The sequence below is a fragment of the Onychomys torridus genome, chromosome 3 (genome assembly GCF_903995425.1).
Source record: "Onychomys torridus chromosome 3, mOncTor1.1, whole genome shotgun sequence".
Classification (NCBI taxonomy): Eukaryota; Metazoa; Chordata; class Mammalia; order Rodentia; family Cricetidae; genus Onychomys; species Onychomys torridus.
This window is the reverse complement of record NC_050445.1, coordinates 61229345-61255669: the sequence shown is the minus strand read 5'-3', so window position 1 is coordinate 61255669 and position 26325 is coordinate 61229345. Positions and strand designations below refer to the sequence as shown.

At 47.4% G+C, this 26325-nt stretch overlaps 2 protein-coding genes across 3 annotated transcripts in view; one reads left to right on the top strand and one right to left on the bottom strand.

The window, feature by feature from the left end:
• The window catches only part of Dlx6 (distal-less homeobox 6), a 4279-nt gene extending 687 nt beyond the window's left edge, over window positions 1–3592 (top strand). The window contains exons 2-3 of the mRNA XM_036182275.1: window positions 1134–1327; window positions 3177–3592. Of these exons, the coding sequence (XP_036038168.1) occupies window positions 1134–1327; window positions 3177–3428 (446 nt within the window). The 3' untranslated portion in view covers window positions 3429–3592. The remainder of the gene's footprint in view (window positions 1–1133; window positions 1328–3176) is intronic.
• Window positions 3593–13781: 10189 nt separating this feature from the next.
• Window positions 13782–18076, bottom strand: Dlx5 (distal-less homeobox 5). 2 transcript variants are annotated; one of them, XM_036182617.1, is made up of 3 exons: window positions 17541–18076; window positions 15547–15731; window positions 13782–14494 (listed from the first exon to the last, which is right to left on the bottom strand). In XM_036182617.1, exons 1-3 carry the CDS (start codon window positions 17893–17895, stop codon window positions 14165–14167), a joined length of 870 nt encoding a protein of 289 aa, XP_036038510.1. In that variant the 5' UTR covers window positions 17896–18076; the 3' UTR covers window positions 13782–14164. The 2 variants fall into 2 exon arrangements, with proteins under 2 accessions (XP_036038510.1, XP_036038511.1); XM_036182618.1 differs by having other exon boundaries at window positions 15547–15649; window positions 17541–18059.
• Window positions 18077–26325: the final 8249 nt, after the last annotated feature.

Genomic DNA, 26325 nt, shown 5'->3' with positions numbered 1-26325 from the left:
CGCGCCCCCAGCCGGGCCCCGTGCGCTCCCGCTCGCCTGGCGCCTGCCTGCCGGCCTCTCCCAGCCGGGCCCCTTCCCGCCGCCTGGACCCCTGGCTGGCTGGCCCTGCCGCCGGCCTGGCTCCCCTGCCTCCTGCGCGCGGTTCCCATTGCGCTCCCGGGCGGTGCGCTAGTCTCGCTTCACCGTCCTTACTGCGCCCTCCAGCCCACGGGCTCTGCGCGCCCACTGCCTTGTCCCTTCCCTCTGACAGTAACCCGCATTTGTCGGGTCTGGGGACATTCCTGGGCTAGGACTGAAGAGCTAGTTAGGCTTCCCACCCCACGCTGGGCAAGCAGTGGCCTACTTTGCGTGGGGCACCTGGTGCGCCTTGGTGACTTGGAACGAAGCGGTTGCAGCCGATAGATTCAGTTAAGCTAATGACTATTGGGCTTTTTCTTACCCCTGTGAGCTTTGAGGTGTCCCTGCCCCCCATCCTGACCCGGCCCCCTCTCTCTGGGTTTTCCATAGTACTCTGGCCGCTCCTTTGTTCTTGGAGGTGAAACAGAGGGCCTGGGGTTGATAGCTCTCTGCTGTCCAGAGAGTTGCAGCCTGCTCTGGGGCTGCTCTGAACTCCTGATTGTGTTTTGTTCCTGCGTTTTGATCCACACGAGTAGAATCATTTCGAACATACGGAAGGCACTTAAAGCACTTAAGCTTGCAACTGAATGACACAAAACCAAGTGGCCACGTAAACACCGGGGTGGCTCAGATGCAGCTTCAGGCATTGTAAAAAGCCAGGCCAAGAAGCCGCTCTCGGCCCAGAGAGCAGAAGCCTCGCAGAGCCGCGGACTCCGGATAGCCGCCAGCGCGTGTCTCCGCTGCTGCGGAGCGCCGCTATTATGCAGCGGGTTTCCTAGATTCGGCCACCACCATGCATTGTTAGGCCTAGAGGCACAGTCAGGGGGAAGATTCCACAGTCTCTGGGGACACACGGCTACTCTGGACCCAGGGAGTTCAGGGCATAGTGGGAGTACTACAAGAATCTCCTTTTTAAACTTGGGGGGGGGGGGGGAAACTAACAGGCCTTGTCACATGAAGGGAGAAGGTAGCAGTAGCCTCACGGCTGACCGCTCCTCTTTGTCATTTGCTTACAGATCAACAAAAAACTACAGTGATTGAAAACGGAGAAATCAGGTTCAACGGAAAGGGGAAAAAGATTCGGAAGCCTCGGACCATTTATTCCAGCCTGCAGCTCCAGGCTTTAAATCATCGCTTTCAGCAGACTCAGTACCTGGCCCTTCCCGAGAGAGCCGAACTGGCTGCTTCCTTAGGACTGACACAAACACAGGTAATTCCCGAGAAGCCCAAGTACCCCCGAAATGCTGGCCCCGCTTGCAAATCGTGCAGAGAGCACACCAGGAGGAATTCTTGGCCTAGTCGACCAAGCATGGAAGGAGATAAATGGCAAATGCTTGTGCTCCACTTGCGCGCTTTCCTGGGATCACACAGTTTGGAACAAATGACATGGTATTGAATGCTGGATTGGATTTGCATAGACACCAACCCTCTGCGACCCCAGCTGAGCTTAGCATCTTTTGGTGAACAAAAGTATAATTCAAACAAATCCGATTCCAGAGCAGACTAACATGAAACAAAACAATGGTGTGTGTGTGTGTGTGTGTGTGTGTGTGTGTGTGTGTGTGTGTGTGTTGTGGGGGGGGGGAGCGGGAATCCAGCTAGGAAGCAAAATAAGGCCCTTTCTTAAGGATCCTTTTGTGGCCCCTGGGAGCTAATAAGAATTTCAACTCACTGACATAGGAAGAAAACTTAAGAGCTGAGACCAGCAGCAAAAGTTAACTAGACGTGTTTTCCAGTAGCTTAACAAAGGCATCCATGGGCAAGCCATTCACTCCAGGGTGGGTAAGGTGGGGTTTCTGGAGGTTGCTTTAGCTCAGTGGTTAAATCACCCTGGTACCAAATAGTGCGCGGGTTGAGGTATTTCCTTGGAGCACAGGACTTGACAGAATTGAAAAACAGAGAATATTCCCCAAAGTATGGCCTGGGACACCACAGATAACAGTCCTGCTGACTTGAAAGATGTGCTGGACATTTCAGATTTCGGAAAGGGGCCTAGAGGTGAGTATATCAGGCTGCACTCTTAAGCCTCCAGTTAAGCCAACTGAATGAGATGAAGAGGCCGATCATGGCATTTGCCATCTTCATGCAGCAAGGGAACTTCGGGCCTTACAAGACAGTTGCCAAGACCCTGTAGAACCGTGTCCTCAGGCCACTTCCTTAAGCTCTTCTCCATCAGCCTGGTTGCTATTGTCATGTTGCCACTGAAAATATTTGAGGCTTTCTCTACGAAAGAGCTCTAGATGCTCCGTGACTCCCATTATTCTTAGAAAAACAGATTCAAGAATTTTAAAGGTAAAGCTGCAGTATAGATTTTCTTTCATCAAAAAATTTGGGTTGTTGACCTAATTAAGCTGCCAACACTGATTTGTGATTCACATGTGGTTTTCAGGGGCCTTTGAATCTAGTAGCTATCCCAACCATGTGATGATGGATGACCTCTGTTTGCTTAAGCAACATACTAAGTAGGGAATTGGGGGATGGTGCATTTCTTAAACCCTGCAGGACTGGAAGAATATTTCTGTCTGGAGAAAGATATCCCAGGCATATCGCATGGGATGTGTACAATATGCATAGGTATGTTCAAGGTATTTGGTTGTAAACATACAGCCTTTAATCAATTCATAGTCATTTGCTACCTGGATATGCATAACTTTGCGAGCTTTGGGTTGATAAATATAAAAAGTGAGTAATTGAAGGTGATAAATTTAGTTGTATGATTGTGATCTAAAATCTACTTCATGTAAATATCCATAAAATTTTAGTCCACTGATCTCATTTGATTTATTTATAATTTTATGTTGATGCCTTAAGACCCAGGCTAAAATTCAACCCAAGAATCACAAAGACTGTAGGCATCCTAAAAAGGATATCAAGCAGGCCTAGAGTGGAGGGATGGGGATGGCTGTAAAGAAATGGAGGGAGAGGGCTGGGAATGGGCTTTTTTGGAATTACAATGGTTGTTTTGTTGTTTGTTTTTATATTGCTTCTTGAGTCTAGGATGACATTGAAGGCACTGTTCTGATGTTTATCTGGCCTAATGATTGCTGCATTTCTTGCAGGTGAAGATATGGTTTCAGAATAAACGCTCTAAGTTTAAGAAATTGCTGAAGCAGGGCAGTAACCCCCATGAGAGTGACCCTCTCCCAGGTTCAGCAGCCCTGTCTCCACGCTCTCCAGCTCTGCCTCCAGTGTGGGACGTTTCCGCCTCGGCCAAGGGCGTCAGTATGCCCCCCAACAGCTACATGCCTGGGTATTCTCACTGGTACTCCTCACCACACCAGGACACCATGCAGAGACCACAAATGATGTGACTTGTCTGACTGAGTGGAGGCGGCCTCGGGACTTCTGAAGGAAGCTGGGAGGATCCAGGACTCACCTGCATCTGCCAAACAGCCTAAGGGAGGAGCTCAGAGGAACTGTCCCTGTTATCTGGTTCTCCTTTCTCTCTCTCCCTCCCTCCCTCCTTCCTTCACCACTCTCTCTCTCTTCTTCCTCCTTTTCCTTCCTTGTTTTCCAACCCTTTTAATCTTTCTTCATCTTTCTTTCTTTCCTTTCTTTCTTTTCGCCCTTTCTTCCCCTTCTACAATCTCCTCTCTTCAGCAACCTTAATAAGTAACTTTGCATCTGACACACAGAGAGAGAGACAGACAGACAGACAGGCAGGTAGAGACAGAGACAGAGAGACTAGCTTCTGTGCCAGTGTTCTGGAAACCCATCACTGTTAGGATGCTTTCCCTCACACCTTGGGATCCAGGCCCTGAGTTTCCTCTTTGGGACTCTCCATCAAAGTGACTTGTTTTTTTAAAAACAAACAAACAAACAAACAAACAAAAAAAAACATTCTATACCCACAGAACAATCTGCACAAACATGGCAGCATTTTTACTTGTTTAATGAATTTAAGACATTACGTGACAAAAGACAATTTTGGACTCCTGAATTTTTATTTGCCAATCCAAGACTAAAAGAAGGAGGAGGAGGAGGAGGAGGAGGAGGAGGAGGAGGAGGAGGAGGAGGAGAAAGAAAGAAAGAAAGAAAGAAAGAAAGAAAGAACCCCTCCCCCCCCAAACACTATCCCTTCTCTAAAGAAAGAAGAAAATTGGCTGTCAAATTCGAACATTGCCACAAAGAAAACACTGCATGGTCTTATCTAAATACAATGACCAGGGACCGAAGATTCAACTAAATACAAATAGTAACAGCAACAAGAGAAATGCTCTTTGCATAACCCACCTCCAAACTCTGAATCAAGAAAGACCAAGGAAACAACCAAAATCACCATTCTATTGCTTTGACACCTTTCCTAGGTGAATAGTGGCATTCACTAAGCTAATAGGGACGTTTATATCAAGAACCATTTCTGTATATATTGTTGAATTTTAGTTGTATATATACTTTGTATGTTTTTGTCTTCTTTCATATATGGAGTAAAAGCCACAAAATGTTGGGAGTGTCCTCTATTTCTCCATGTGTCTCTGTCTCTTCATCCTTTCTCCCTTTCCATTATTTATTTATTTATTTATTTTTACCTTTCTGAAATAATTTGTTTCCTATCTGGGGTGCTCTATGTATACTTCTCAAGTGCCTGAAGAGATGTCAGTTTGCACCCAAGCCTTCGTCTCAGGTACTTTGACATGAGCCGTGGATACTTTCTCGGCCTTGCATTTTAATTTTGCTGTTGATTCATACACACTTCTGTATTTTTAACATTATTATAACCTATTCCAAGGTTAATTTCTAGACATCTAGCCATTTTCAGTACTGTCTGTATCTGAATATTCTCCTTTCCCCAGCCAAAATAGTACAGCTATATTTGCCTTTGGAAGCGGTTAAAAAATTAAAAAGAGGAAAGAATAACAAACCCAGAAAGCAAAATGCACAATTTTGACTACTTAATGTTGAAAACCCAAGTGCAAGCTAGCGAGGTAGAAAAATGTACTACTATCCTGGGAGAAACACATCCTTCCGATCTCGTGGAAAGCAAAGAAATAATGAAAATGAAAAGTCTTTTCGTCACACAAGCAGGAAGCCCCATACTGTGAGAATTAATGGCTACAGACCTGGGCATCCTTCAAATTATGAACCTTGAAACCACTGAGCCATTTATCAGAAGTCAATAGAGATACTCAGAGTGCTCCATATAATGACAGCGACATACAGTCGTGCAAAAGGACAGTCACTATAATTAGACACAAAGCAAAGACTACTTACCAATATACCCGTTCCTTTTTTTGTTGAGCAACTTCCACGCTCAGTCAGTCTTCAGAATGGTTTAGAGCCGATCAGTCTTGTCATTTTCTAGTATTCGCATTGTTACATTAGGAAAAATGTTTTCTTTTCTTTTTTCCCCCTTCCTACTGTGAAACTTTGGGTTCGTAGCTCCCCAGGATCAATTCTGAACAAAGCCTCCAGCTGCAGTGCCATCCAATTTGAAGCAGACATTGGGGACAATTTAAGGTTTTTATCCACAAGAAGGTTTTTTTCCATTCTCTTAAATGCAGCCATAATTAGAGTAATTTTTCATGTAGCCCGCTGATTACAGCGTTTTTACCGTCAAAGATAATTACCTGTAATTTTCTTCCACTTTTAATACTAAAAAGCCATCTTTATTTAGATTCAGGAACAGGAAAGGCGAAACAAAAGAGGGAAATTATTCTGTTATTCATACACAAATTGCAGAGACGTAGGACCTAAAATTGAAAATTAACCAAAATTATAATGCTGAAAAGAATGGAAGAGGCTGCAGAAGTACAGCTGGTAGTGGGGCTTTGCTGAATTATTCAAATTATGTTAGAGAGAAAGCTACCATAGATCCAAACCAACACTAATTTTTCTTTAAAAAAAAAAAATTCACCAAATATACGCCAAACCACTGTGAGTGTGTGGAATTCTGAAACCCAGCCAATGTATGTTACTGTGTTGGAGGCAGGGCGATGGTGTCTCTTCATCCGATCTCTATCTCTTCCTTAACATCAGCTTAATCACACAAATTCTTGGAGATAGTCCCTCTGGAATTCTCCATAGAACTGGGCTCCCACTGCGTCCCTGAACTTCAAGGGTTAATATTTTCTCTTTTAAAATGTATTGACCCCCTAGGAAACTGATTCCCTGAGGGAGGGATTGGTAGGAGGGGCATGGGTGAAAGGCGTTGCCAGTTGAGGTGTCTACTGCGCCTCCCCACGTTCAAACTTCCTCCTAGGCTATAGAGTTTGAGTTCCAAAGCCCTATTCTGGCCATATTAAGGGGGGGGGGGGGGGGGGGGTGTGGAGCATAGCTATTGGGTAAGGGTATAGGAGAGAGACAATTTCTCCTCCTCACTAATAAATAAGCACCTCCTTATCTTTGAACTCAAGGTAGTGCAAAGGTTCTTGCCATGGTAGAAAAGCTTTTCTCTGCAGTGTGGGGGAAGTCAAAGATATTGTGGGCTCCTACACTAAACATTTCTAGATGCTTATCAAATCTGCAGGATCAGGAAACAGCGTCATCTATAGCTAGAACAGCACAGCGTTTTGCTACTGTCTTCTTTGGTACATAGACTAAACTGGTTCCTTGGCTTCATATATCAATTCTGTGTCTCAACCAATCATGACCCTCTAACCCTAGGGTCACTGCATTTGGGTTCAGCAAGCAATAAGGTCCAAGATCCGGATAGCTTTCCCTTCCCCCATTACACACACACACACACACACACACACACACACACACACACACTACAGCTCTTACAGCCTTGAAGGGCTTCAGATGCCAGTTATTCTACAAACTTTCCTCCAGCTGGAGAGAAGATGTCTGAGGGGCTGCAAAGCCCAGAAATTCAGGCACACCTGCTTTTGCTAACGTGCATCCGCATACCTGACTGCAAAGAAGCAAGCCACACAGCCAGTTCTGTTCGATCTCTTGATGCCTCAAAACCTAAAATCACGGCTGCATGTAAAAACCTCAATATATTTACCTAAGATCAATTGCACATAACAATTTTCAGATAGATCTTAGCTTGGACTCTAGGCTCCTTCCACACCTCACAGAAACCTGGTCTTTCCCTAGTCTCCAGTCACAAACTGCTCCAAACACATCAGCAGCACAGAAGCAAGACAGGCAAATCAGGTTCTTAAGGATCCCATTTTCACCAGATCAACTCTTTTACTGTTAAAGGAAAACTAAAAGATCAGAAGCAAACCCTAGAAAACAAAGTTGCAGTTCAAGAAAATCACAACAACACAGCTTGGAGAGTGTGAGATGAGAAATTAAAAAAAAAAAAACAAAAACAGTACCTAGAAGTATGCCAGAAATAAAAACTTACCCCAGTGAATATCTCTTAAGCAATGTTCAGGGTCTAGAAATCTATACTGAGCCGAAGCACAGGAGAGTATTTTTCTGAGTCTCAGGGCAGAAGCTCTGTGTCTATATTCTTGGTTGAGTGAGCACATCCAGGTGTGAAATTGTTTGCACACCCCAGCACCTCTTATATTGCCAGCAAAATTAGCTGTTATTACTGTCACTGTTTAGTGATGGTTAGCGTGATACAAAAAAAAAAAAAAAAAAAAAAAAAAAAAAAAAAAAAAAAAAAAAAAAGCTGCTGTAATCAAGACCTGGCGCATCTTTGCAAATTACAGATAATTGTAAACGTCCAGATTATGATAATAGCATCCTAATCCAGCCTGCAATATAATTATTACAGAGTCTTACATCTGAAACTGTCCAGTAGGGCTAATTCAGCCATTATTTAGACCCTATTTTTTGCACTGCAAATGGGTTGCTGAGTTGAAAATGTACGATTGTAATTTCACGGGGCACTCAATGAGTAATGGTATAGGAAGAGGAAAATACAAAAGTGAAATGTGAACAGTAGCGATCAAATCAAACCCTGAAGGACAAAAGACTGTTTGATTCATATGGAAAAAGAAGAGCCAGAATTAAGAAAATAGCAAATCAGTGGTCTGAAGTATTGTGTGTCCAAGTCTTCAACAGTGTAGAGCTGATGCATTTGCGGAGGCTGCTGTTGCTGCCTGCCTGCAATTCCAAATAATATTTCTCCTCCTCCTCCTTCTTCCTTTTCTTTTTAAAATACTCCTGTCTTTCTTCCCACTGCCAAAGCATTTCCCTACATTTAAAGGGGCCCCTCCCCCATGGCCCCTCCCCCACAGCAAAGAACGTTTGTCAGTTTCCCCATTGTTTCCACCAAAGTCACCTCAGAACATGCCTGTCACTTGTTATGAACATATTTTAAATGAATTTGCAATCGCTCTTGTCATCAGAGCAAAATGCCCTGGCTGCTTCCGAAGCGTTTCTGTCCCCCAGCTCCATCTCTGCCCTCTTTCCCAATGAAGAAGCTATAGTGTGTCCTAGAGGACATTAGCTGAACATGTTTTAGTAGATGTTAATTAAATGTAGCCAACTGGGAAGCTGCGGTCTTCAGTTGGTTTGGCTATTTGTTTTAATTTCGTCATTAACTTTATTAATTAAAACCTCCCTAAGTCAGTCTGGCTGCTTCTGCGTCACAATGTGCCTAACTGGGCAAGGTTCGAAAGGACAGACTAGAAAGGGATGAGAGAGTCCCAGGGAGAGGGGCTGGAGAGAGATTGAAAGACTGTTCTTGGGCCCAGAGTCAACCCTCCGAGGAGTCCATTACTTCCAGTAGGATGACCCTGCCCTAGTAGAGACTTTGCTGGTCTAATTCTGGTAGGGACACCCCTGTCAGAGACACCTAAAGACCTCCCTATCCCCAGGACTTCAGTTTGTCCATGTTGAGCACAGAGAATTCCCTGGGCCTCTTTTCTGTCTCAAGGCCAACTGTGTTGATTCCCCCTCCTCCCAAGAACACCTTAGAGACCCACACGCTGCCCAGCCTGGGGCACCCAGCGGGATGGCAAGCAGGCTCTCCCTACCTCCTGTGAATATAAGGGCAATGATGAAATGTCCCCTGTTTAGTGACCCCTGTTTATAGATGAAAGTTGAGTCCATATCCTGCTCCCCCCCCCCCCCCCCACGCCCCTCTTTCCCCACCTTGCAAATGGCAAGTGACAGAAATAGTCCTAGGATGACAATAAGCTTCCAGTGGCAGTTTCTGTTTTCACGCCTTTCAAGAAAAAAAATGCTTTAAAATAAATCATAGCTTGGGAACTGTTTACCATCCTTCACTCCCACCCACGTCTTAAAAAAAAAAATACAGCAGACTGTGTATGGTGGATTCCACAGAGAATTGTTACTGAAACCAGGAGTGAGTGTGTGTGTGTGTGTGTGTGTGTGTGTGTGTGTGTGTGCGCGCGCGCGCGCAGATTCAGGTCCTGAAGCCTCCCCCTACCCCACTCCTGTGGTGAAAGGTCGCAATGTGTGGTATTTCATGGTTTTATATAAATCTTGGTTTAGGATGTGGAACAGACTCAATAATACATGTGCTCTTGGCAAAGAGATTCCGTCGGAACCCCATAAATCAGAAGTAAGTAAGTCCAAGCGAACAACAGCTCAGAAACATTCAATCGCAGTAAAAACCGGACTCTGCAGTGCTTTAAAGAGGGATCGCGTAAATTCTCTGTTTCTATCTTTGAGGTTAGAACTCAAAGTATAAAGCGGGTTATTACATTACAGCGGGCAGCCCTCGGTGACTGAAACGGAAGGCTCCTGTACCCCTCAATCCAGTTTTCCTCGGGCAGTAGATACATTGTATACTTTCTGCCTTGCACCGCTAAGAAATCTAAGGCCCGTCAGAGGCACAAGAAAACGCCTGGGATGCAGGTCGCCGGTACAGGCTATGTAGAAAAGATTTAACCAATCCCACGTGTACCACCGCGATTCCGGCTAATTTCGAGACCCAAATTTCGTCTGGACTGGGACTGGGTCTGCGGGCAACCTGGGAACAAGCAGAGGGAAGCCGGGAGCGGGGGCGGGGCGTGGGGGGGAACAGAAGCCAGCCCAAAAGCCCCCTCCCCAAGCTCTGGCCAGTGGGAACGGGCACCCAGCCAATGGGGTGGGGGTTGCTTGAGAGTGAGGCGCTAGGTGGTGGCACACTGATCCTCCAGGGTGGCGCACTTCCCAGCTGTGTCTCCCAGCTACTGCCCTCGGGGTGTGCCTTCCCTGAGGGGCTGGAGAGCTCGTGGTTGGCGGGCTCCCAGTGGCCAGTGGGAGGCGCTGGAACCAGGAGGTGGGGGAGGGGACTGGGAGGTGGGTGGCTGAGTAGTCCTAAAGGTCCTTCTTTGGGAACCACAAGAAGCAAGGAGCAGAGGGGGAGTGCAGAGCAGTTTCCAGCAGGCATCCAGGGCAATTCGGGCTGGAGAGTGCTAGATACTGAACTGTGTGGAGGCCGCAGTGAGCTCGAATGTACGGCCTAGGCGCGGTGTGGGTAATTCTGAACCGCACCGCCGGGACATCGTGAGCCACTGGGCGTCCGGTGCGATCAAAGGAGCCACGGGAGGCTAGCCGGCGCGCCTTGGGTTGTGGTATAAGGGGCGGGAGAGAGAGGGCTGTCCTTAGGCAGAGAGATGCTGTTCTGGCTGGTGTCACTGGGAGGGGATGCGTGTACATCTTTGTGTGGGTCAAAACTCTCCTATGCAAGGCCGAGCCCTGGGTGGATCCGAGTAGGAGTGGACTGGCTCCCGGGTAGGTGCCCGACGCGAGGGAAAGAGCAAGCAAGAGAGTGAGATCAAGGGCAGCGAGGTCTGCGGATTCTTCAGTGTGTGTGTCTCAGGCCCTGTGGCTCAGCACTGGAGCCGCCTGGCACCCACAGGAATGCAGCTTCCCTCGGATCCCCAGGCCGCCTCCTGTCCCACAAGGAGGTGGCCGCCAGGAAAAAGGGAGAGAAAGAGAGTAGAAACCCGCCCAACCCAACCCAAGTCTCAAACAAAGGCCAATTTAGCTGATCTTCTACAGGAGGGCCCGGGAGGCGGGCAGGGCATAGGAAAAAAAAAATTCACTCGAGCCCTGCCAACATACTCTGGGTCTCCTGGGCTTTGCAGGGAGGTCTGAAGGTGGAAATTGAAAGTATTGGGTGGAGATGGGGGTCCACTGTAAAGAAAATTAATTCCGAAGTTTGCTTGATTCATCGTGGGGGTATTAACAGAGAACTATGCAAGTGAGGAACAGAATGGGCAGGCACCCGCGACTCCGGGTTTGAAGTCCAGGGAGAATGGAGTCTGCCAGGGCCAAAATATTGTGAGGAATGATGCGCGCCTGTTAGATACACGGAGAAACAATGGAGAGCTTAAGAAGGTGAGAGGGAGGGCAAGAGAAAGAGATATTTTTAGACTTTGCTGAGGATCTGTTATTTTTACATCCTTGGGCACAGGACTGCAGGGAGTTAATTCCCCGGGGAGAATCCCTGTGGTGCCAGGAAAGCCCGTTGCGACTCACTTGCCAGAATATTTTTTGTTCACCGCTCCCCAACCAAGTTTAAAAAAAAAAAAAAAAAAAAAAAAAAGAAGAGCAGGAGACCACTACTAGAGGAGCAAGGGGGCTGGCACAAGGGGAGGAATCCTGAAACCATCCCCCAAACCCCTCCCCGACGCTGTTGCCGCGCTAGGCTTGGCCCCAAGCAAACTAGCTTTAGTGTCCTTAACAACTAGTAATGCCCTGGCTTGGGGTGAAGGGCAATGATTAAAGAGCATCCCTCTTTTTCCCTGAGAAAGGCCTGGACCCGCCCTTCCCTCCGCTTGGCTGAGTCCCGGGGTCAGAGGTAGTGAAGAAACCACACACACCCCTATCCACCAGGAACGCGAGCAGGGAGATGGCAGCCACCCTCTCCCAGTGTCAAAATGGAAAGAGCACGTTCCAAGCACATTTTTGACACTCCTGGGAAACCAGTGGGCGGGAAATATTGGGGGTGTGCGGTGGGTGCGCTGCCGCGGCCAACCTTCCCAAACACACACCCTGGGGTGGGAACAGGCCAGGTCCTGGAAATGGAGAGCAAGCCTTCAGAAAGCTCTGGGCTTTTAGTGTCATGGAAACTGCTGAAATCTTTGCAAGTAGAGAGCAGAAAATAGACACCTTCATCTGTTCCCCCGTTCTACCCTGCTACTGCAGAAAATGAGATGGGGCTGGGGTCGCCCCTAACATCATCACCCACCCCAGGTGGAAGGCGGTGAGGACAGGAAAGAGTTTTTGGAGATGCTCTCCTGTTTAGGCAGGGTTCAACAGCCCAGGCTGCCTGGATGTGGGCCTCAGCCACCCCCAAGGCCCAAGAAGTGCCAAACTGGTGGGCTTGGTGTCACTTGTGAAAAAAAGGAAAAGAAAGGGGGAGGGAGAAAAAATGGAGGTAGAAGTTTGGTGGGAAGGAAGGAAGGAAGGAGGGAGGGAGGGAGGGGGGAGGGAAGGAGGGAAGGAAGGGAGAGATTGAGGAGACAGGCTGACTCTATAAATGGCCCAAGGGCATACAGCATGCCTCTGGTTCTCACTGGTTGGCAAGGTCCTCTCTGAAATCCTCAGATGACAGGATGTAATTTTTTATGTTCTAATCCCCCCTCCCCAAGAGAGCTCCTTTGTCACATTTACTGCAACCGACTTCCTATCTGTGTACTATTTCCCATAAATCTAGTAATTTCCAACACTGTATGTTCCTTTGGTGTCATAAGGAAAAAGATTTAGGTGAACTGAAGGACAGCCAGCCACAAAGATGCCTATAATTCAGTCCTGGGGGCATAGCTCTGGACCCAGGCTAGAGCTCTGGGCATAGTCTAGATATCTACATGCAGAGGCATAAGGAAAGGGCAAGTCAGGGGCCAGGTTGCTGCAACTCATACATCCCTGCCTTAAAGATGGCTTCACAAAGAAATCCCAGCGAAGATCCCATTCCTACGGTTTAGAACTAGCTTTGCTACTGTTTTCTGTAAAAGCAGAGCAGACACTGCTCCTGAAAGAGCCACAAAGTACAGATGATAGTGAAAGGCAATTATATTGAGAAATCATCTCCTATGGAATGAAATCAACATAAGGCCTCGAAGCCCCCCCTCCAGTTCCTTCTTCTTCTTCTTCTTCTTCTTCTTCTTCTTCTTCTTCTTCTTCTTCTTCTTCTTCTTCTTCTTTTAAGAAAAGGAATGCTCCCTACCGGGTATTCCTTGTTTGGTCTAGTGCTTTAGTTCTCTACCCTTATGATATTTCCTTGCCTGAAAGAACCTGGCAAATGTCTAGTCATACACATTAGGACTCCAAGGCATAAGCTATCACTTACTATGTCCCAACATTTCAGTTTTGAAAACACAGAAGGAATGAAAACAGACTTCCTTTACCTTTCTCATTCCTTGGGGTGCTCATTTTCAAAAGGATCATAATCTGTCTAATTGCAATACATACGTTGATGGAGGAGGAGTTCCCCATCAGAATCACTTGGAACTTAGAATTCCAGGTTGAGGGATTTCTGTTGCCTTCTTACTCACATACAGGGTTGTAGAAATGTATTTAGATTTCAATATTCCTTTCTACATGAAACAATTGGAGTTATATTTAATATCATTTAAATGGTTTTGTGGTTAGGAAAAAAAACACCCTAAACATGACAGTACTATAAACAGACCACATGTGCAGACAGATACATAGAACACAGCGTCCAGCACAAACCTATTTCTGCCCCACGCAGCTCCTGACTTCTGCTTTGTATTCTTGGATTTCTGAAAAATTTGTCTGCTCTTAATCGCCTGCATAGAACCTCACTAACCAGTTATCGAGGGGCCAAAGAGGAACAGTTTTCATGGTCGAAATAATTTTATTTATCCAGAATATACAGTTTAATTCCTCTATCTACACTTATTTACACGGTTAAAATAACATTGAAAAACGTCTTTTGAAAAGTTGAGGTCATAGATTTCAAGGCACCATTGATAGTGTCCACAGTTGCACAAAAAAAAAAAAGGATTTTTTTTTCCGTAAAAAAAGGGGAGGGGGTCCTTTGAAATGCAATAACTTACATGCAAAAAAAAAAAAAAAAAAAAAAAAAAGCTTTACACGTGAACCTTTTTGTTGTTTCCATTTTCCGAACATCCCCGTATGAATTCCTTTCTTTCTGATTTCTAAAAGCAAAACACTGTAGTCCCAAAACTGAGCAAGAAAGACAGAGCAAGCAGCCCATCTAATAGAGCGTCCCGGAGGCCAGGGCCAGCGGGTGCTGCAAGGAGCCCGGCGGCGGCAGGTGGGAATTGATTGAGCTGGTTGCGCTTGGGTACCAGGAAGCCGAGTTCTCCAAGTAGCTGGACGCGGGGGACTGGTTGGAGGTCGGAGGGTGGGCATGAGGGTGGTGGCTGAGAGAGCGGGATGAGCCCTGGGGCTCCCACACCGCTGGTGACTGTGGCGAGTTACACGCCATAGGGTCGCTGGAGCTGGGACTGTGCTCCGGGGGCATCTCCCCGTTTTTCATGATCTTCTTGATCTTGGATCTTTTGTTCTGAAACCAGATTTTCACCTGGGTGGGGGAACAAAGGCACACGTTACCGGGACACTCAGAGGTTGCCCGCGCCTTTCCCTGGCCGGTGAGTGAGGGCTCTTCTGGACCCTAGACTACCCAGTCCGGGGTTTCTCCCAGCAGCTGCCCACCTACTGCCACGATGTGCAGCCTCACTCTACGCAAGGAATGGGGCCCGCAGAGGGAGCCCTGGCCAGCTCAGGCAGCACCGGGCTTCAGTAGGGTGAGACCCCAAGGCTTTGTCTTTTATTATCTCTGGACCTGAGCGCTCCTGTGGGCCTGTGCACCGGTGCACCGGCTAAGAGTACTCGAAGGCTAGAGCCCCAGGGGGGGGGGGGCTGGGGGGGGGGGAAGGGGCGTGGGCCAGACTGAAGGCTGAGTGTGCCAAGGGAAGGGAGCGATTTCCCAATTCCTGCCGGACTCCTTTCACTCCCCTCGGCACTGGGAGGCCAGACTCTGCCTGAAGCTCTAGGCGGCGACTAGAGCATTCTTTATTCTAGGCCCCAGCCAGTTGGAGTGGGAGGGACAAGAAGGGGGACAAGCCAGGAGGGTTTCCCCGTACAACAGCGCCCCCCCCCCCCACCTCGCGACCCTCAGGCTGCTGCAGCTTCCAGCTGCCTCGGGCATAGGACACGACCGGGACACGACGATCCAGGCCTCTGCACGGCCGGAGACCACAGCCAGGCCACTGTGCCTGGAAGCTTCTCATTGTGAAGAGACCCAGACATTTCTTAAGAACGCGAGAGAGGTGTCCGCCCGCCCCCCCCCCCCATACTCCTACCCCTGTTTTCACTCTGGAATGTTGGTCCTCAGCCCTCGGTGGCTAAAGGGGGGGGGGGGGGGCAACTCGGGACAAACGACGAATCCCGCGCCCACCGCCACGTGTCGTTCACAGGCCTGGCTCGTGGAGGGAAGGACGCAAGGGCGAGTGTCTGTCTATCTGTGTCTGCAGAATTCTAGGGTTTCGGCTCCAGCCAGTCGGGACCGAACCACGCGGCCCAGCCCGGCTTGCAGGCCAGGCGGGGCCGGTACCCGGCGGCGGCCGGATTTACCTGTGTTTGCGTCAGTCCTAGAGAGGCAGCCAACTCGGCGCGTTCTGGCAGGGCGAGGTACTGAGTCTTCTGAAACCTTCTCTGTAACGCGGCCAGCTGAAAGCTGGAATAAATAGTCCTGGGTTTACGAACTTTCTTTGGTTTACCGTTCACCATCCTCACCTCTGGCTCCGCCACTTCTTTCTCTAAACAATCAAAACAGACTCGGTTAGAGCTTCTGGGCAGACAACGGCTCTTTTGCACCGGCCCTCAAATCACTGAGGTTTTATTGTTTTTAAGTATGCAGTCTTCTCTCTCTTGCCCAGTATCACCCACCTTGACTTCTCAATGAAACCCGCCCCTTCCCCAAATCATATATAGAAGAGCCGGCCAGTACCGGATTAATGGCTACTGCATGCCCTGAGGCACCTCGTACACAATCGGCTGCTCCTTCATTTTAGGGATGCTTACTTCCCTCAGACATCCCCCCCCCCCCCCCCCCCCCACATTCATTCACCCTGGGCTCCCTGGCATTTCTGGGGCATGATACCCACTCCATTCCCAGGGCGTCAAGTGAGGAGGCCCTGGGCTATGACCCCGCTTCTGTCGGCGTCTGTTCGGGCGCCCGCAGAGGCTAGACGCTTGGGCAGGGAAGACGCTAGCCAAGGTCTCCAAAGTTCAAAGACCAACAAGCAAACTATGTTCCTTCACTGCAGAGGCAAGCGGTCGGTCGGGGCCGCGCAGACAGAGAGCCGATTATGCAGCCCCCATAATCTCACTGCAGATCTGCGAGGGCACGGATGTGTCTGGTTTCTTTTACAAATAGACTTAATATGTTCTTGGCCAAAAAAAAAAAAAAAAAAAAAAAAAATCTTCCCCTTATGCACAAATACAGAGACAGCGGCAGGAACAGACTCAAAGTTCAATCAGAGATATATTGAAAAGGAATCTGTCGGGAAGATGTTTTCGTAATAAAGGGGAGAGAACCAGGAAGAATTCTCACTGTTATAAATGTACACCGCTGGGAGAGGGGGGTGTCTCTGAACCAGTGTTTGGCAAACATGCCTCTCGGCCACATGGCCCCTTCCCCCCAAAGTTCTAGGAGCTGGACGGAGTGGGAAAGCCTGTGTGTGTGAAGCTGCTGCCAGAGGAAGGGTGGAGGATGAGGGCTGTGGTCTCCACTCTGCTGGAGTAGGGGATGCTAATATTAGCAGGCTTATTAATGTGTCGGTGAGGAGAGATCAAAATCGACCAGTCAAACTTCTCCTCCGAGACTTCACGCCTCTCATTTACCGCCCAAGCTCACTACCCCACTGTAACTCTGAGCAAGTTTCAAGGTGGACGGGAAAAAGGAGGCGGCGAGGAAGGAGGAGGCAGACAAATTTTAGTCACCTAAGGAGAGAGTGAAGGGGAAAAAAAATCCCTCTAACAACGTGACCTCTCAGCAACCCTCCGCTATTTTAAATGGCCTTTTTGTGTTTGGAAATGCCTTGGATAAACCGCAAAATTCCCTGCTCACTCTTCTCTGTCCCGCTGCAGCCCTCCGGCCCTCAGGCCACCCGGTGAGCTGCAGGCACCCGCACTGCAAGGCCTCGGGGCGCTTCTCAGGCTAATCCACACTAGATCTCACCAACTCAGCACGCTCACCCAGATTTCCAACTAACTTTCCTTTTATTACGCAAACACCACTGGGGCTGCTTGACACCCCCCCACCCAACCCCCTCAGCCTCTTTCCAGCCTAGCTGGCTTTCTGGCTAGGCAAGTTAGGAATCCAGCTAAGGAGGGACCCCCCCCGCCCCCCCAGGGCCGCTGGAGGGAAAACACCCGACTAAACCTCCCCGAGGTTCCTCCACCGAAAACCCCCAAATTGCCTGGGGAAATGCCTTCCTGTTTGCAGTTCCCACTCCCTCCTACTTTGTAGTGCTATGGACAGCGTGGCCCTCATCTACCACCCCACCTCACGCCCGCCGGGTGACGATGCCCTGGGTACCTGCCTCCCGCCTCCGCGCGCCTACCTGGCTGGCTGGTGGCACTCGGGACGCGGTTGTAGGCGCCACCGTACTGGTGGTAGGGGCTGGCGTAGCTGTAGTCGGCGTAAGCCTTGGCCGGGTAGCCGGCGGCGGAGCCGTTCACGCCGTGGTACTGGTACTGGTAGGGGTTGAGCGCTTTGCCGTAGGAAGCAGAGGTAGGAGAGCAGTAGCCGTGCGGGGCGGCCCCCGCGGGACTGTAGTAGTCAGAATCGGTGGCCGACGACTCGGGCAAAGTTGGCGATTCCTGAGACGGATGGTGCATGGCGGCAGACGTCGGGAACGGAGCTTGGAAGTCGCCGGATCGGATGCTGGGGACTCTTCTGTCAAACACTCCTGTCATAGCTCCCGAGCGGTGGCTGTCCTGCTGTTGCGGCGGCCGCTGCTGCCTGAATTGGCTGTGGAGCTGCTCTGGTCTAAGCAGACATGGCTGTGGGAGCGAGGGAGGAGGAGGAGGAAGAGGAGGAGGCGGCGGCGGGGAGGAGGAGGCTGGGAGTCGTGGAGGCTCTGTCTCCCGCAGGCTGACTGCTGGCTGAGGCGCAGCACAGCCTTGGTTAAATCCTTAATTGCGCGCTTACGCACAGCGGGGTGGATCGGGTTCCATTGGCCAGGGCCTCCGGAGCAGAGCAACACCCTAACTCGTCCAACTAGTTTTAGCACAACAAAGCATTGCTTAAAAAAAGAGAAGGGAGGGGGGTACAGGGATTGTGTGTGTGTGTGTGTGTGTGTGTGTGTGTGTGTGTGTGTGTATAAGAGACAGAGACACAGAGAGAGACAGAGACAGAGAGAGAGAGAGAGAGAGAGAGAGAGAGACACTATACGTGTTACTGCCTGTTGGGAGGATCTCAGTCGATCTGTTTTTAGTGAATAACAAAGAAAACCCAAGAAGCCCCAGGCCCCAGCTCTGTGCTGTTTGAAGACAATGTGTTCCACTGAGCAGTCTCAGAAGCACACATTTAGATGATGAGGTCCCTGATGCTCTTTTCTTGTACGGCACCTACCTGTCCTCTCTCCCTCCACCAAAGGAGACTGTTCAACTGAACAATGTGATGGGAATGGGTGTCGAGGAGAAAGAGGAGTGCTGGATGAAGGTGAGAATGGATGGAGACCAGCATTGTTTTAGTGGGATGTTGGGAAGCAAGGTGTGACTAAACTTCGTTGAAAACTTGTAAACTGGAAAACAGATTGATGCGTAGCAAGCACTTCTGCAGAAGAACAGTTCTCAGGACTCCATAGAGATGTTCAAGAGCGCATATATCCATTGAGCTGTCACTGGCAGAGTTCCTGCAACTGAAGACGTCTCGGACTGTTAAAACCAATGTCTTATTCCTGAATAACTTGACATTGTCTAACCTCTCCTAGCTTGCTTTCCAGAAAAGCTGAGCAGCCCTACTTTTGTTCAGTATCTTCATCTACTTGGAAACTTCTAAACGGAGTGTGTCTCCGTTCAGTGGCCAGATGGATGCAAAAGTGAATTGATTCAGCCTTGTGACTATAGTGCCTCCAGACCAAATGGGAACACAAAGTAGACAGGGAACAAAGTCCTTTTAGGAGGTGGGATTATGCCCACTATGACCTTCTCCTGGTTCTATTGCCTACATACACTCTATATCCCTCTCAATCCCCTAGTTAGGGTTCCTGTATACTCCCCTTTATTTCTTGCCCACTGCATCGTAGTTTATATGTAAAGGGAGACGGGGCTTAAGAGTCACACATTTGCCACGAGCTACCAAAGAAGTTTACTTTGTCATCATGTGCTTTCACTCTAGTTTTCATTGAGTGGGGGCTTAGGAAATATATCCTAAGCCTCACTTATGCCCCATTTCCACTCCCCTCAAAAACGCAACTCCACAGGTTGTATCCTGTTTGGGGCCTCCTTTTGTTCTCCTCATGGGGAGAGTCCATGGCCAGGAACCTGGGGGTACCACTGAATATTCAGGGTGGGATCTTCTGGCTCCTCATACCCTTCTGCCAGAGAAAGAAGTAAAAGTCCGCCTGAGTTTTGTCTAATGTTACTTTAGCCTTATTTTGGCTACAGAGCTACCAGGGCCTCAAACCCTCTGTCAGAGAACCAGAAGGATAGCAGTCCCTCTCTGGATTCTGGAGTTCCAATTGGAAGCAGCAACATATGCCTCACCTCCCAGTCATTGCCCTCCTGGGCCCCCCCAAAAACCACAGCTACTGTCGCCTTTTCTTGGCCAGACAACTTTAGCTTTTGTGAACTGGAGGAAACTAGTGTTCAGTAGGGGCTCCCCTTCCTTCATTATGAGTCCCTGTTTGCAGCCTCAGTGTCCCTGGATTTCCCTTCTGACACAGATGTGAGGGGTCAACAAACATCTGCTGTCCCTTGGTCCTGATCCCATGCAGTTAATTTTTATGCTGTTGTCCAGGTCCTAGATTTAGCCTGTGAGTGTCTTCAAGGAGGCAAAGACACTGCTGACCTTGTTGGACGTGATCTTGGCCTGCTCTGGAGATGCTCACCTTGCCCATGGAGTCACCTTAGACACATGGAGCTCAATTGCACAAATCTCTCTTCCAAATCAATGCCTGAGGCTGATCCAAGTGTTTACAGGTAAAGAAAATGCTGTGGAGAGATGGGTGGTCCCTCACTGCCACCAAATCTGTTGAATAGGGATTTAAATGTAATAACCAGGAGGGAAATAAGGTTATGATGGTCTTCATCAACAGGTTGAGTCTGAGAAGGCAACACCCCATGAGACTGAAGCAGATAAACTTCAGGATCTGGTTGAAGGCAAAGTTATAGTGGTAAGATAATTCTAGATCTTGCTGAAATTCACGTGTGGCCTCCTCTTTTTAGTGGAGTTTTACACACACACACACACACACACACACACACACACACACGTCCAGGTTTTTATGAACATCAAAAAAAGATCAAGAGATGATAAAATGACACAGTGTCTTTACATATAACCTGAGGTGCTGAAACATTGGCCTTTTATGCAGATGTGAGTCCCTTGAATCACAGTTCAGGGTGAAATCACCAAGTTTTGGGGCCTCTTTGAAATTCACCAGTCTAAACTTTCTTGACTGCTTTTCTGAGTTGAGTTCCATTTGTTCCCTTACCACCTTTTCTTAAATGCAGCCAAGAGAGGGTCACTGTGGACAGCCTGGAGTCTGCTCACAGTATATAGTCACATTTCATTTCACTGATACACTCTTGTGGTCTGTGCGCTGTCAGCCCCATCTGAGAGTCTGGTCAGTGCTTTGGACACATACTCTGGAGGGTACTCGCCGCCAGGGTCATAATTTTTGCTGATGCTATGGAGGCGGTTCTGACACCAAGACCTCAAGCTTTGCCCTAAAGCCAGTGATGGGACATTTATTGCTTCTCAAATCCCCACTGACCCGACAGCAGAGAAACAATCTCATGGCATCAAACTCCTCCAGGACTCGCTCCGCGCTGAGACACGAGGGAGCATGTAATTTCATCTTCGGGTAGCTGAAATTTGCAAAGGATATGCAGTGGCGTTGGGGGGGGGGGGGAGACCCTAAAGAAGTACAAGCCTTTACCATGAGCGCCACCCAGTGTCCTCCAGGAACAATGTGCGTTCACGAAACTTCCCCAGCTCAGAGGCTTGTCAGGCTGGTCCTGCCCACTACCTGGTGGTCGTGCTTTGTCTCAACTTTCAATAAACCCCTTTCTCCAGCCCACGTTCTTTTCTTTCTTTTCCTTCCTACAGATCCGTGCTTTTCTTCTCCCATTCCAGGGTATTACCTTTTTTGTTTGTTTGTTTGTTTGGGGCGGGAGGGGGGCCGGCTCTCCATCTTTCAGTTCTCATGTGCTTTACTGACAGTTATCTTCCCAGCTGGGGTGATTGGAAGATCTTGAGAGCCACCCTCTTTCCTAGACAAAGAAAGCACTCTGAGAAAGCACTCTCCCTTTTCATCCAAATGAGGGACCAGGCAAGCTTCTGGTCCTTCACTATTCTAGAGAAGAGGAGACGGGTGTGTCATTCTGAATCTGCATGGTAAATGTGTTATGGAAGGTATGGGGGAGGGTGAGTCATTTTATTTATTCACCTATTTTATATAGGACCTCATATATCCCAGGCTGGTCTTGAACTTGCTGTGTAGTGAAGGATAGTGTGACACTCGCTGCTGATCTAAGTCAGGTCTTCTGCTTGCCTACTCTACCAGCTGAGCTAAACTAACCCCGCCCCCAGTAATAAATAAAGGTTAGATAAACCTAATAATAAATAAATATCAGATAAATTTAATAGCCACATGAAGTCCTGTTCCTTTCTGCCCCATCTAGAAATCTCTTTAAATGAGAATAGAGCATCTCATACCCTTTAGGTATGAGACTCACTGTAATGCACATAAAACAAATCTAAGGTTTTGTTTTTACACAGCATTCAGATGCACACAATTCAATTAGATGAAGGTCTGCATAGTATATGCTGATGTGACATGCACACTTGATATAAGCAAGACTGTCTTGGGCTCAAATACATATCAGCTGCATGTCTGTCTTTAAAAGTCTTGTTCTTCGGCTGATATTTACTTATTTGCAGTATTTCACTCACTGCTTTCTTTATTTGTCCAATGAAAACTGATAGCAGGGAAGTTCTCTGTCATGTCTTCACTGATCATGATTCATTGAGGGCATTTTTGTTTGTTTGTTCTTCCACGACACGGTTTCTCTTTGTAGCCCTGGCTGTCTTGGAACTTACTCTGTAGATCAGGCTGGCCTCAAACGCGGAGATCTGCCTGCCTCTGCCTCCCGAGTGCTGGAAGTAAAGGCATGCACTACCATGCCCAATCATGGGCATTTTATTTAATTTTCCACAGATCTCAAATACGAGACTGGTTAAGTCATGTTCTGTAAAAGTACATCTGAATAACTATTTTATTTTCAATAACACTACATTTATCTTTGAAATAGAGCACTATGATTGTTTAATAACCGAGTAAGTCATTAAAGCAATAGCTCTAACACGTCCTGTGTGATGGCTGCCTGGAAAACAGTTCCATGGGTTGGTATGGTTAGATGACAGCAGTGACTGCCAATTCAGCAAGGACTTTTCACCATCTTTCAAGTGGCTGATCATTTGCTTTGGCAATGCAAGTGAATGGGGTGTGTCACCTGCCCTGGTAAAAAGTGACTTTCAGAGATGGATCTTGTGAGTTAGCAAAACTATTTCATTCCCTATTTAGGATCAAAGTTTTGCTGTATGTTTAGGAGGTTTAGCCCAAGTCAATGTGTTTGGAAGCCTATATGAACTGACAATGAACTCACCCTGGGAGGGATATGAGGAGAAAAGAAGAGAAGAGGCAGTAGGAAAACAAGAGGAAACATTCCTTGTGTGTGCAAATTACTTGCAACACCTCCTTACCTTTGCTAAAAAAAAAATTAGTTAGTGATCACCTCCAACAAAATAACCTCAAAGGGCTTAATATTAGGTAATTATGTAAATATTCTGAATAAAAAAATCCCCAGAGGCAAAAACTGTTTTCCACTTAATTCTAACTTAATAAGATTTTTCGTTTATTTCAAATGATAGTATGTATCATGGAGTTATACATATTTTGTTTTTACAATTAAGACATGCAAGTGTGTTTATTCATTTAGCTAAAACATAACTATTTAGGAAAACACATCAAGTATCCTCTCAAGTCTATTCTATATGAGACGGATTTGACACAGCTGAAAGCACTTCAAGTTCATCTAAGCGGGAAGTAAAGGGGGTTCCACTATTCTATGTCTTTGCAAACCAAATTTGAGGCACATTTTTCATCCTAAGCTCAGAAGATGATCTTCTTGAAAGGAAAGTTTGGCTGTGATACTATTTATATAACACTTATTATTCTTGAGTCTATATAAATATTCCAATTAAAAATGTCCCTCGTAACACTCTGGAGAGCAGGCCCTGCACCTTGCCTGGGCAGCACAATAGAGCTGACCCTCGTGGCAGAGGAAGTTGTGAGTGTGGGAGAGCTGTCACCACTACTCATTGTCTGTGGCAGTGTGGGCAGGGGCGAGATGCCCACCCCCATCAATGCCTGAGGCAGATGGGAGAGCTGTCCCTGCCCTCATCATCCCAAGCTCTCAAGAGAGGGCCACAACAGACCTGGCCCTGAGGTGTAGGTGTGGGAGAAATGACCTTGAGCACTTGAAAGCCAGAGAACTGGCTCCATGCCTTGCTCATCACTGCAAGGGGTGAACTAGTCAGGGCAATGCTGGAGAGCTCACCAGCGAAGACAGGGGAGAGTTGTCAGGCTGACCAACCTTGCAATTACCCAGGCCCAGAACCAGGGTTATTGGTTGGCCCACCCCAATATCCTCCCCATCTGTGATCTGCTGGAGCAAGGGATGGGGTGGGGTTGTCAGTCCCAGGCTGTAGGATCCCCAAGACACAGAGCAGCCACTGGATGTCCAGGAAGAGTCCTGGCGGTGAGTCCATGGTATAGCAGAGACCAGGGGCCTTGAACCAGACCAACGATTCTTTTCGGTAAACGTCTGCATGTAAAAATTATAGATAAAGGGGTTTACCGTGTGATTCACTGTGTCACACTGCAGGTTCTATGATGAGATGTTTTTCTTCTTCCTTTCTCTCTCTCTCTTTCCCCCCTCCCCTTCCCCCTTAAATTCTATTTTATTTGGGGAAGGGGAGGGAGATGGGCGAGATGGGGAGGCATGATGTGAAAGACACAAAGAATAAACAAACAAAAGAATTGATTTTTTAAAAGATGCTCCTTGTAGCTGGGTGGTGGTGGCGGCGGCGACGCACGCTTTTAATCCTAGGCAGAGGCAGGCGAATCTCTGTAAGTTTGAGGCCACCCTGGTCTACAGAGCAAGTTCTAGGACAGGCTCCAAAACTACAGAGAAACCCTGTCTCAAAAAGTAAACAAACGAACAAAATGTCTCCTATACATTTTGGAGAGACAAAATGTGGAGGAGACAGGAACTGTCAAATGGGAATTCAGTAACACTAGTAGCATACCAATTCCAAGATTAATTTAGAATTTTAAAACTCAGAGGCAAGGTGCTAAAGTGCTGCCATGCACAAATGAGAAACTGAGTTTAGACCCTGAACACTCACTTAAAGGCTGAGAAGGGCATCATGAGCCCCTGACCCCAGTGCTGGGGAGGCAGAGGCAGGCAGATCTCAAGGGCTTGTTGGTGAACTAATCTAATCAAATTGCAAGTTCCAGGTTCATTTAGTGATTCTGTCCAAAACAAAACAACAAAAAACAAAACAATAACAACAGAAGCAAAGGTGAAGAGGTAAATGAAGCTGACACTCAGTATTAACCTTTGGCTTCCTCATATGTACACACTCACATACACTTACAAACACATATATGTCATAAGACACACATGCACACACACAAGAACTCATTGATTTGAGGCCTCTCTGTATTTCATGATATGACAACACTATGCAAAGGTGTAGGCAACTATTTCTAAAGTCAAATGCATTCAGAGTATTCAAGCATTGTGAGCCTGGTAAAACTTGCAGAGCAAGGAAGGGCACAAAGGCAGATGGTATAATTTTATGGAACTTTATTGCACTTAATTATATCATTTTAATAGACTAAAACAAACAAAAAGAAAACAGGAAACCTTTTTGTACAGCTGTGTTTATTGCCTTACACCTTTTATAAAGCAAGAATAACAGGCGATCGCAGTCTGAGATAAGAGGTCCTCCTGCTGTGCCGCACGGCGTAATCAGGAAAAGGCACAGTGCCCACCTGGACTCACAGCCCTCTGTGATCCTGCAGAAGACAACGGAGACAGCAGAGAAGAAAGCCAATCGCTTTCCCAAGTGCAGCTGACACTGCAGTGGAGTCTCTTTTGAAAGCTGTGAGCAGGAAGGATGGCTTTCTTGCTGCCAGAATCTTCTAATGGCACTGGACTTAGTGAGTCGACTCTCTGTATTTGCATATTGTACATCCTTAAAGTCAACCAACCTCCCACTGAACGTATTTCTGAAGGGAAAGTACGTGTGATGAAGATCTAAGACTTATTTTCTTGTCCTTATTCTATGGATGTAACATGTATGCTGTATTAGTCAGAGGGATTTAGAGAGGGTATAGGTAGGTTATGTGCAATGAAATTTTATATAATGATATTGAGCTCATGGAGGCTGGGCACAGTTAAAACCAATCCCTGGTAGACAGAGAAATGATCATTGAGCCATGGGAAGGTAGATAATCAAAATTCACTTTTTCCAACATTAAATTTTTAATAACTTTCACCCCAATGTATCAGGAGAGTGGGGTCTGTGGTCTTGCTTGTAGCAGAACATTTGTAAATATATACATTCCTGCCAATTTATCAATGCATGCTGATTCTTAAGTTCTGATGTATAATTGCATCTACCCCATGGGTTTGTGCATTAGGAAACCCCACCCTCTTTGATATGTGCATTTCAATCAACTTCCAAGAAAATCAAGGAACACATAATAATAAGTGTAGATTTTCATGTAGGTAACCAACTGTGTTGTACACACATTAGTTCAAAATGGGATTTAAAGATGTCTGGATTTTTTTTTTTCTTACAGGTTTCAGGAATTCGTGGAGCCACAGCTGGAAAGATACTTACGAAACTCCTGAATTTCAGATAGCAACAGAATACATGCAGACATCACACTAAACCTTATGGGAAAATTTGAAGGCATTTGTAGATCCACAAATCAAATAAGCAAATGACAGACATGAGCTAGACTGTTGTGTTCACATTTGGAAGAATAGAATATATTACTGAGTTGGTGATTTCCCCTATAATTTCACATTACCTTCTTT

Excerpts from the sequence above, each read along its gene's own strand:
- Dlx5 (XM_036182617.1), bottom strand. The coding sequence starts at position 17,895 with ATGACAGGAGTGTTTGACAGAAGAGTCCCCAGCATCCGATCCGGCGAC. Across the intron at positions 15,732-17,540 it reads GAGTGCCACCAGCCAGCCAG|AGAAAGAAGTGGCGGAGCCA; the intron begins GTAGGCGCGCGG and ends TTGATTGTTTAG. Across the intron at positions 14,495-15,546 it reads TAGGACTGACGCAAACACAG|GTGAAAATCTGGTTTCAGAA; the intron begins GTAAATCCGGCC and ends TCCCCCACCCAG.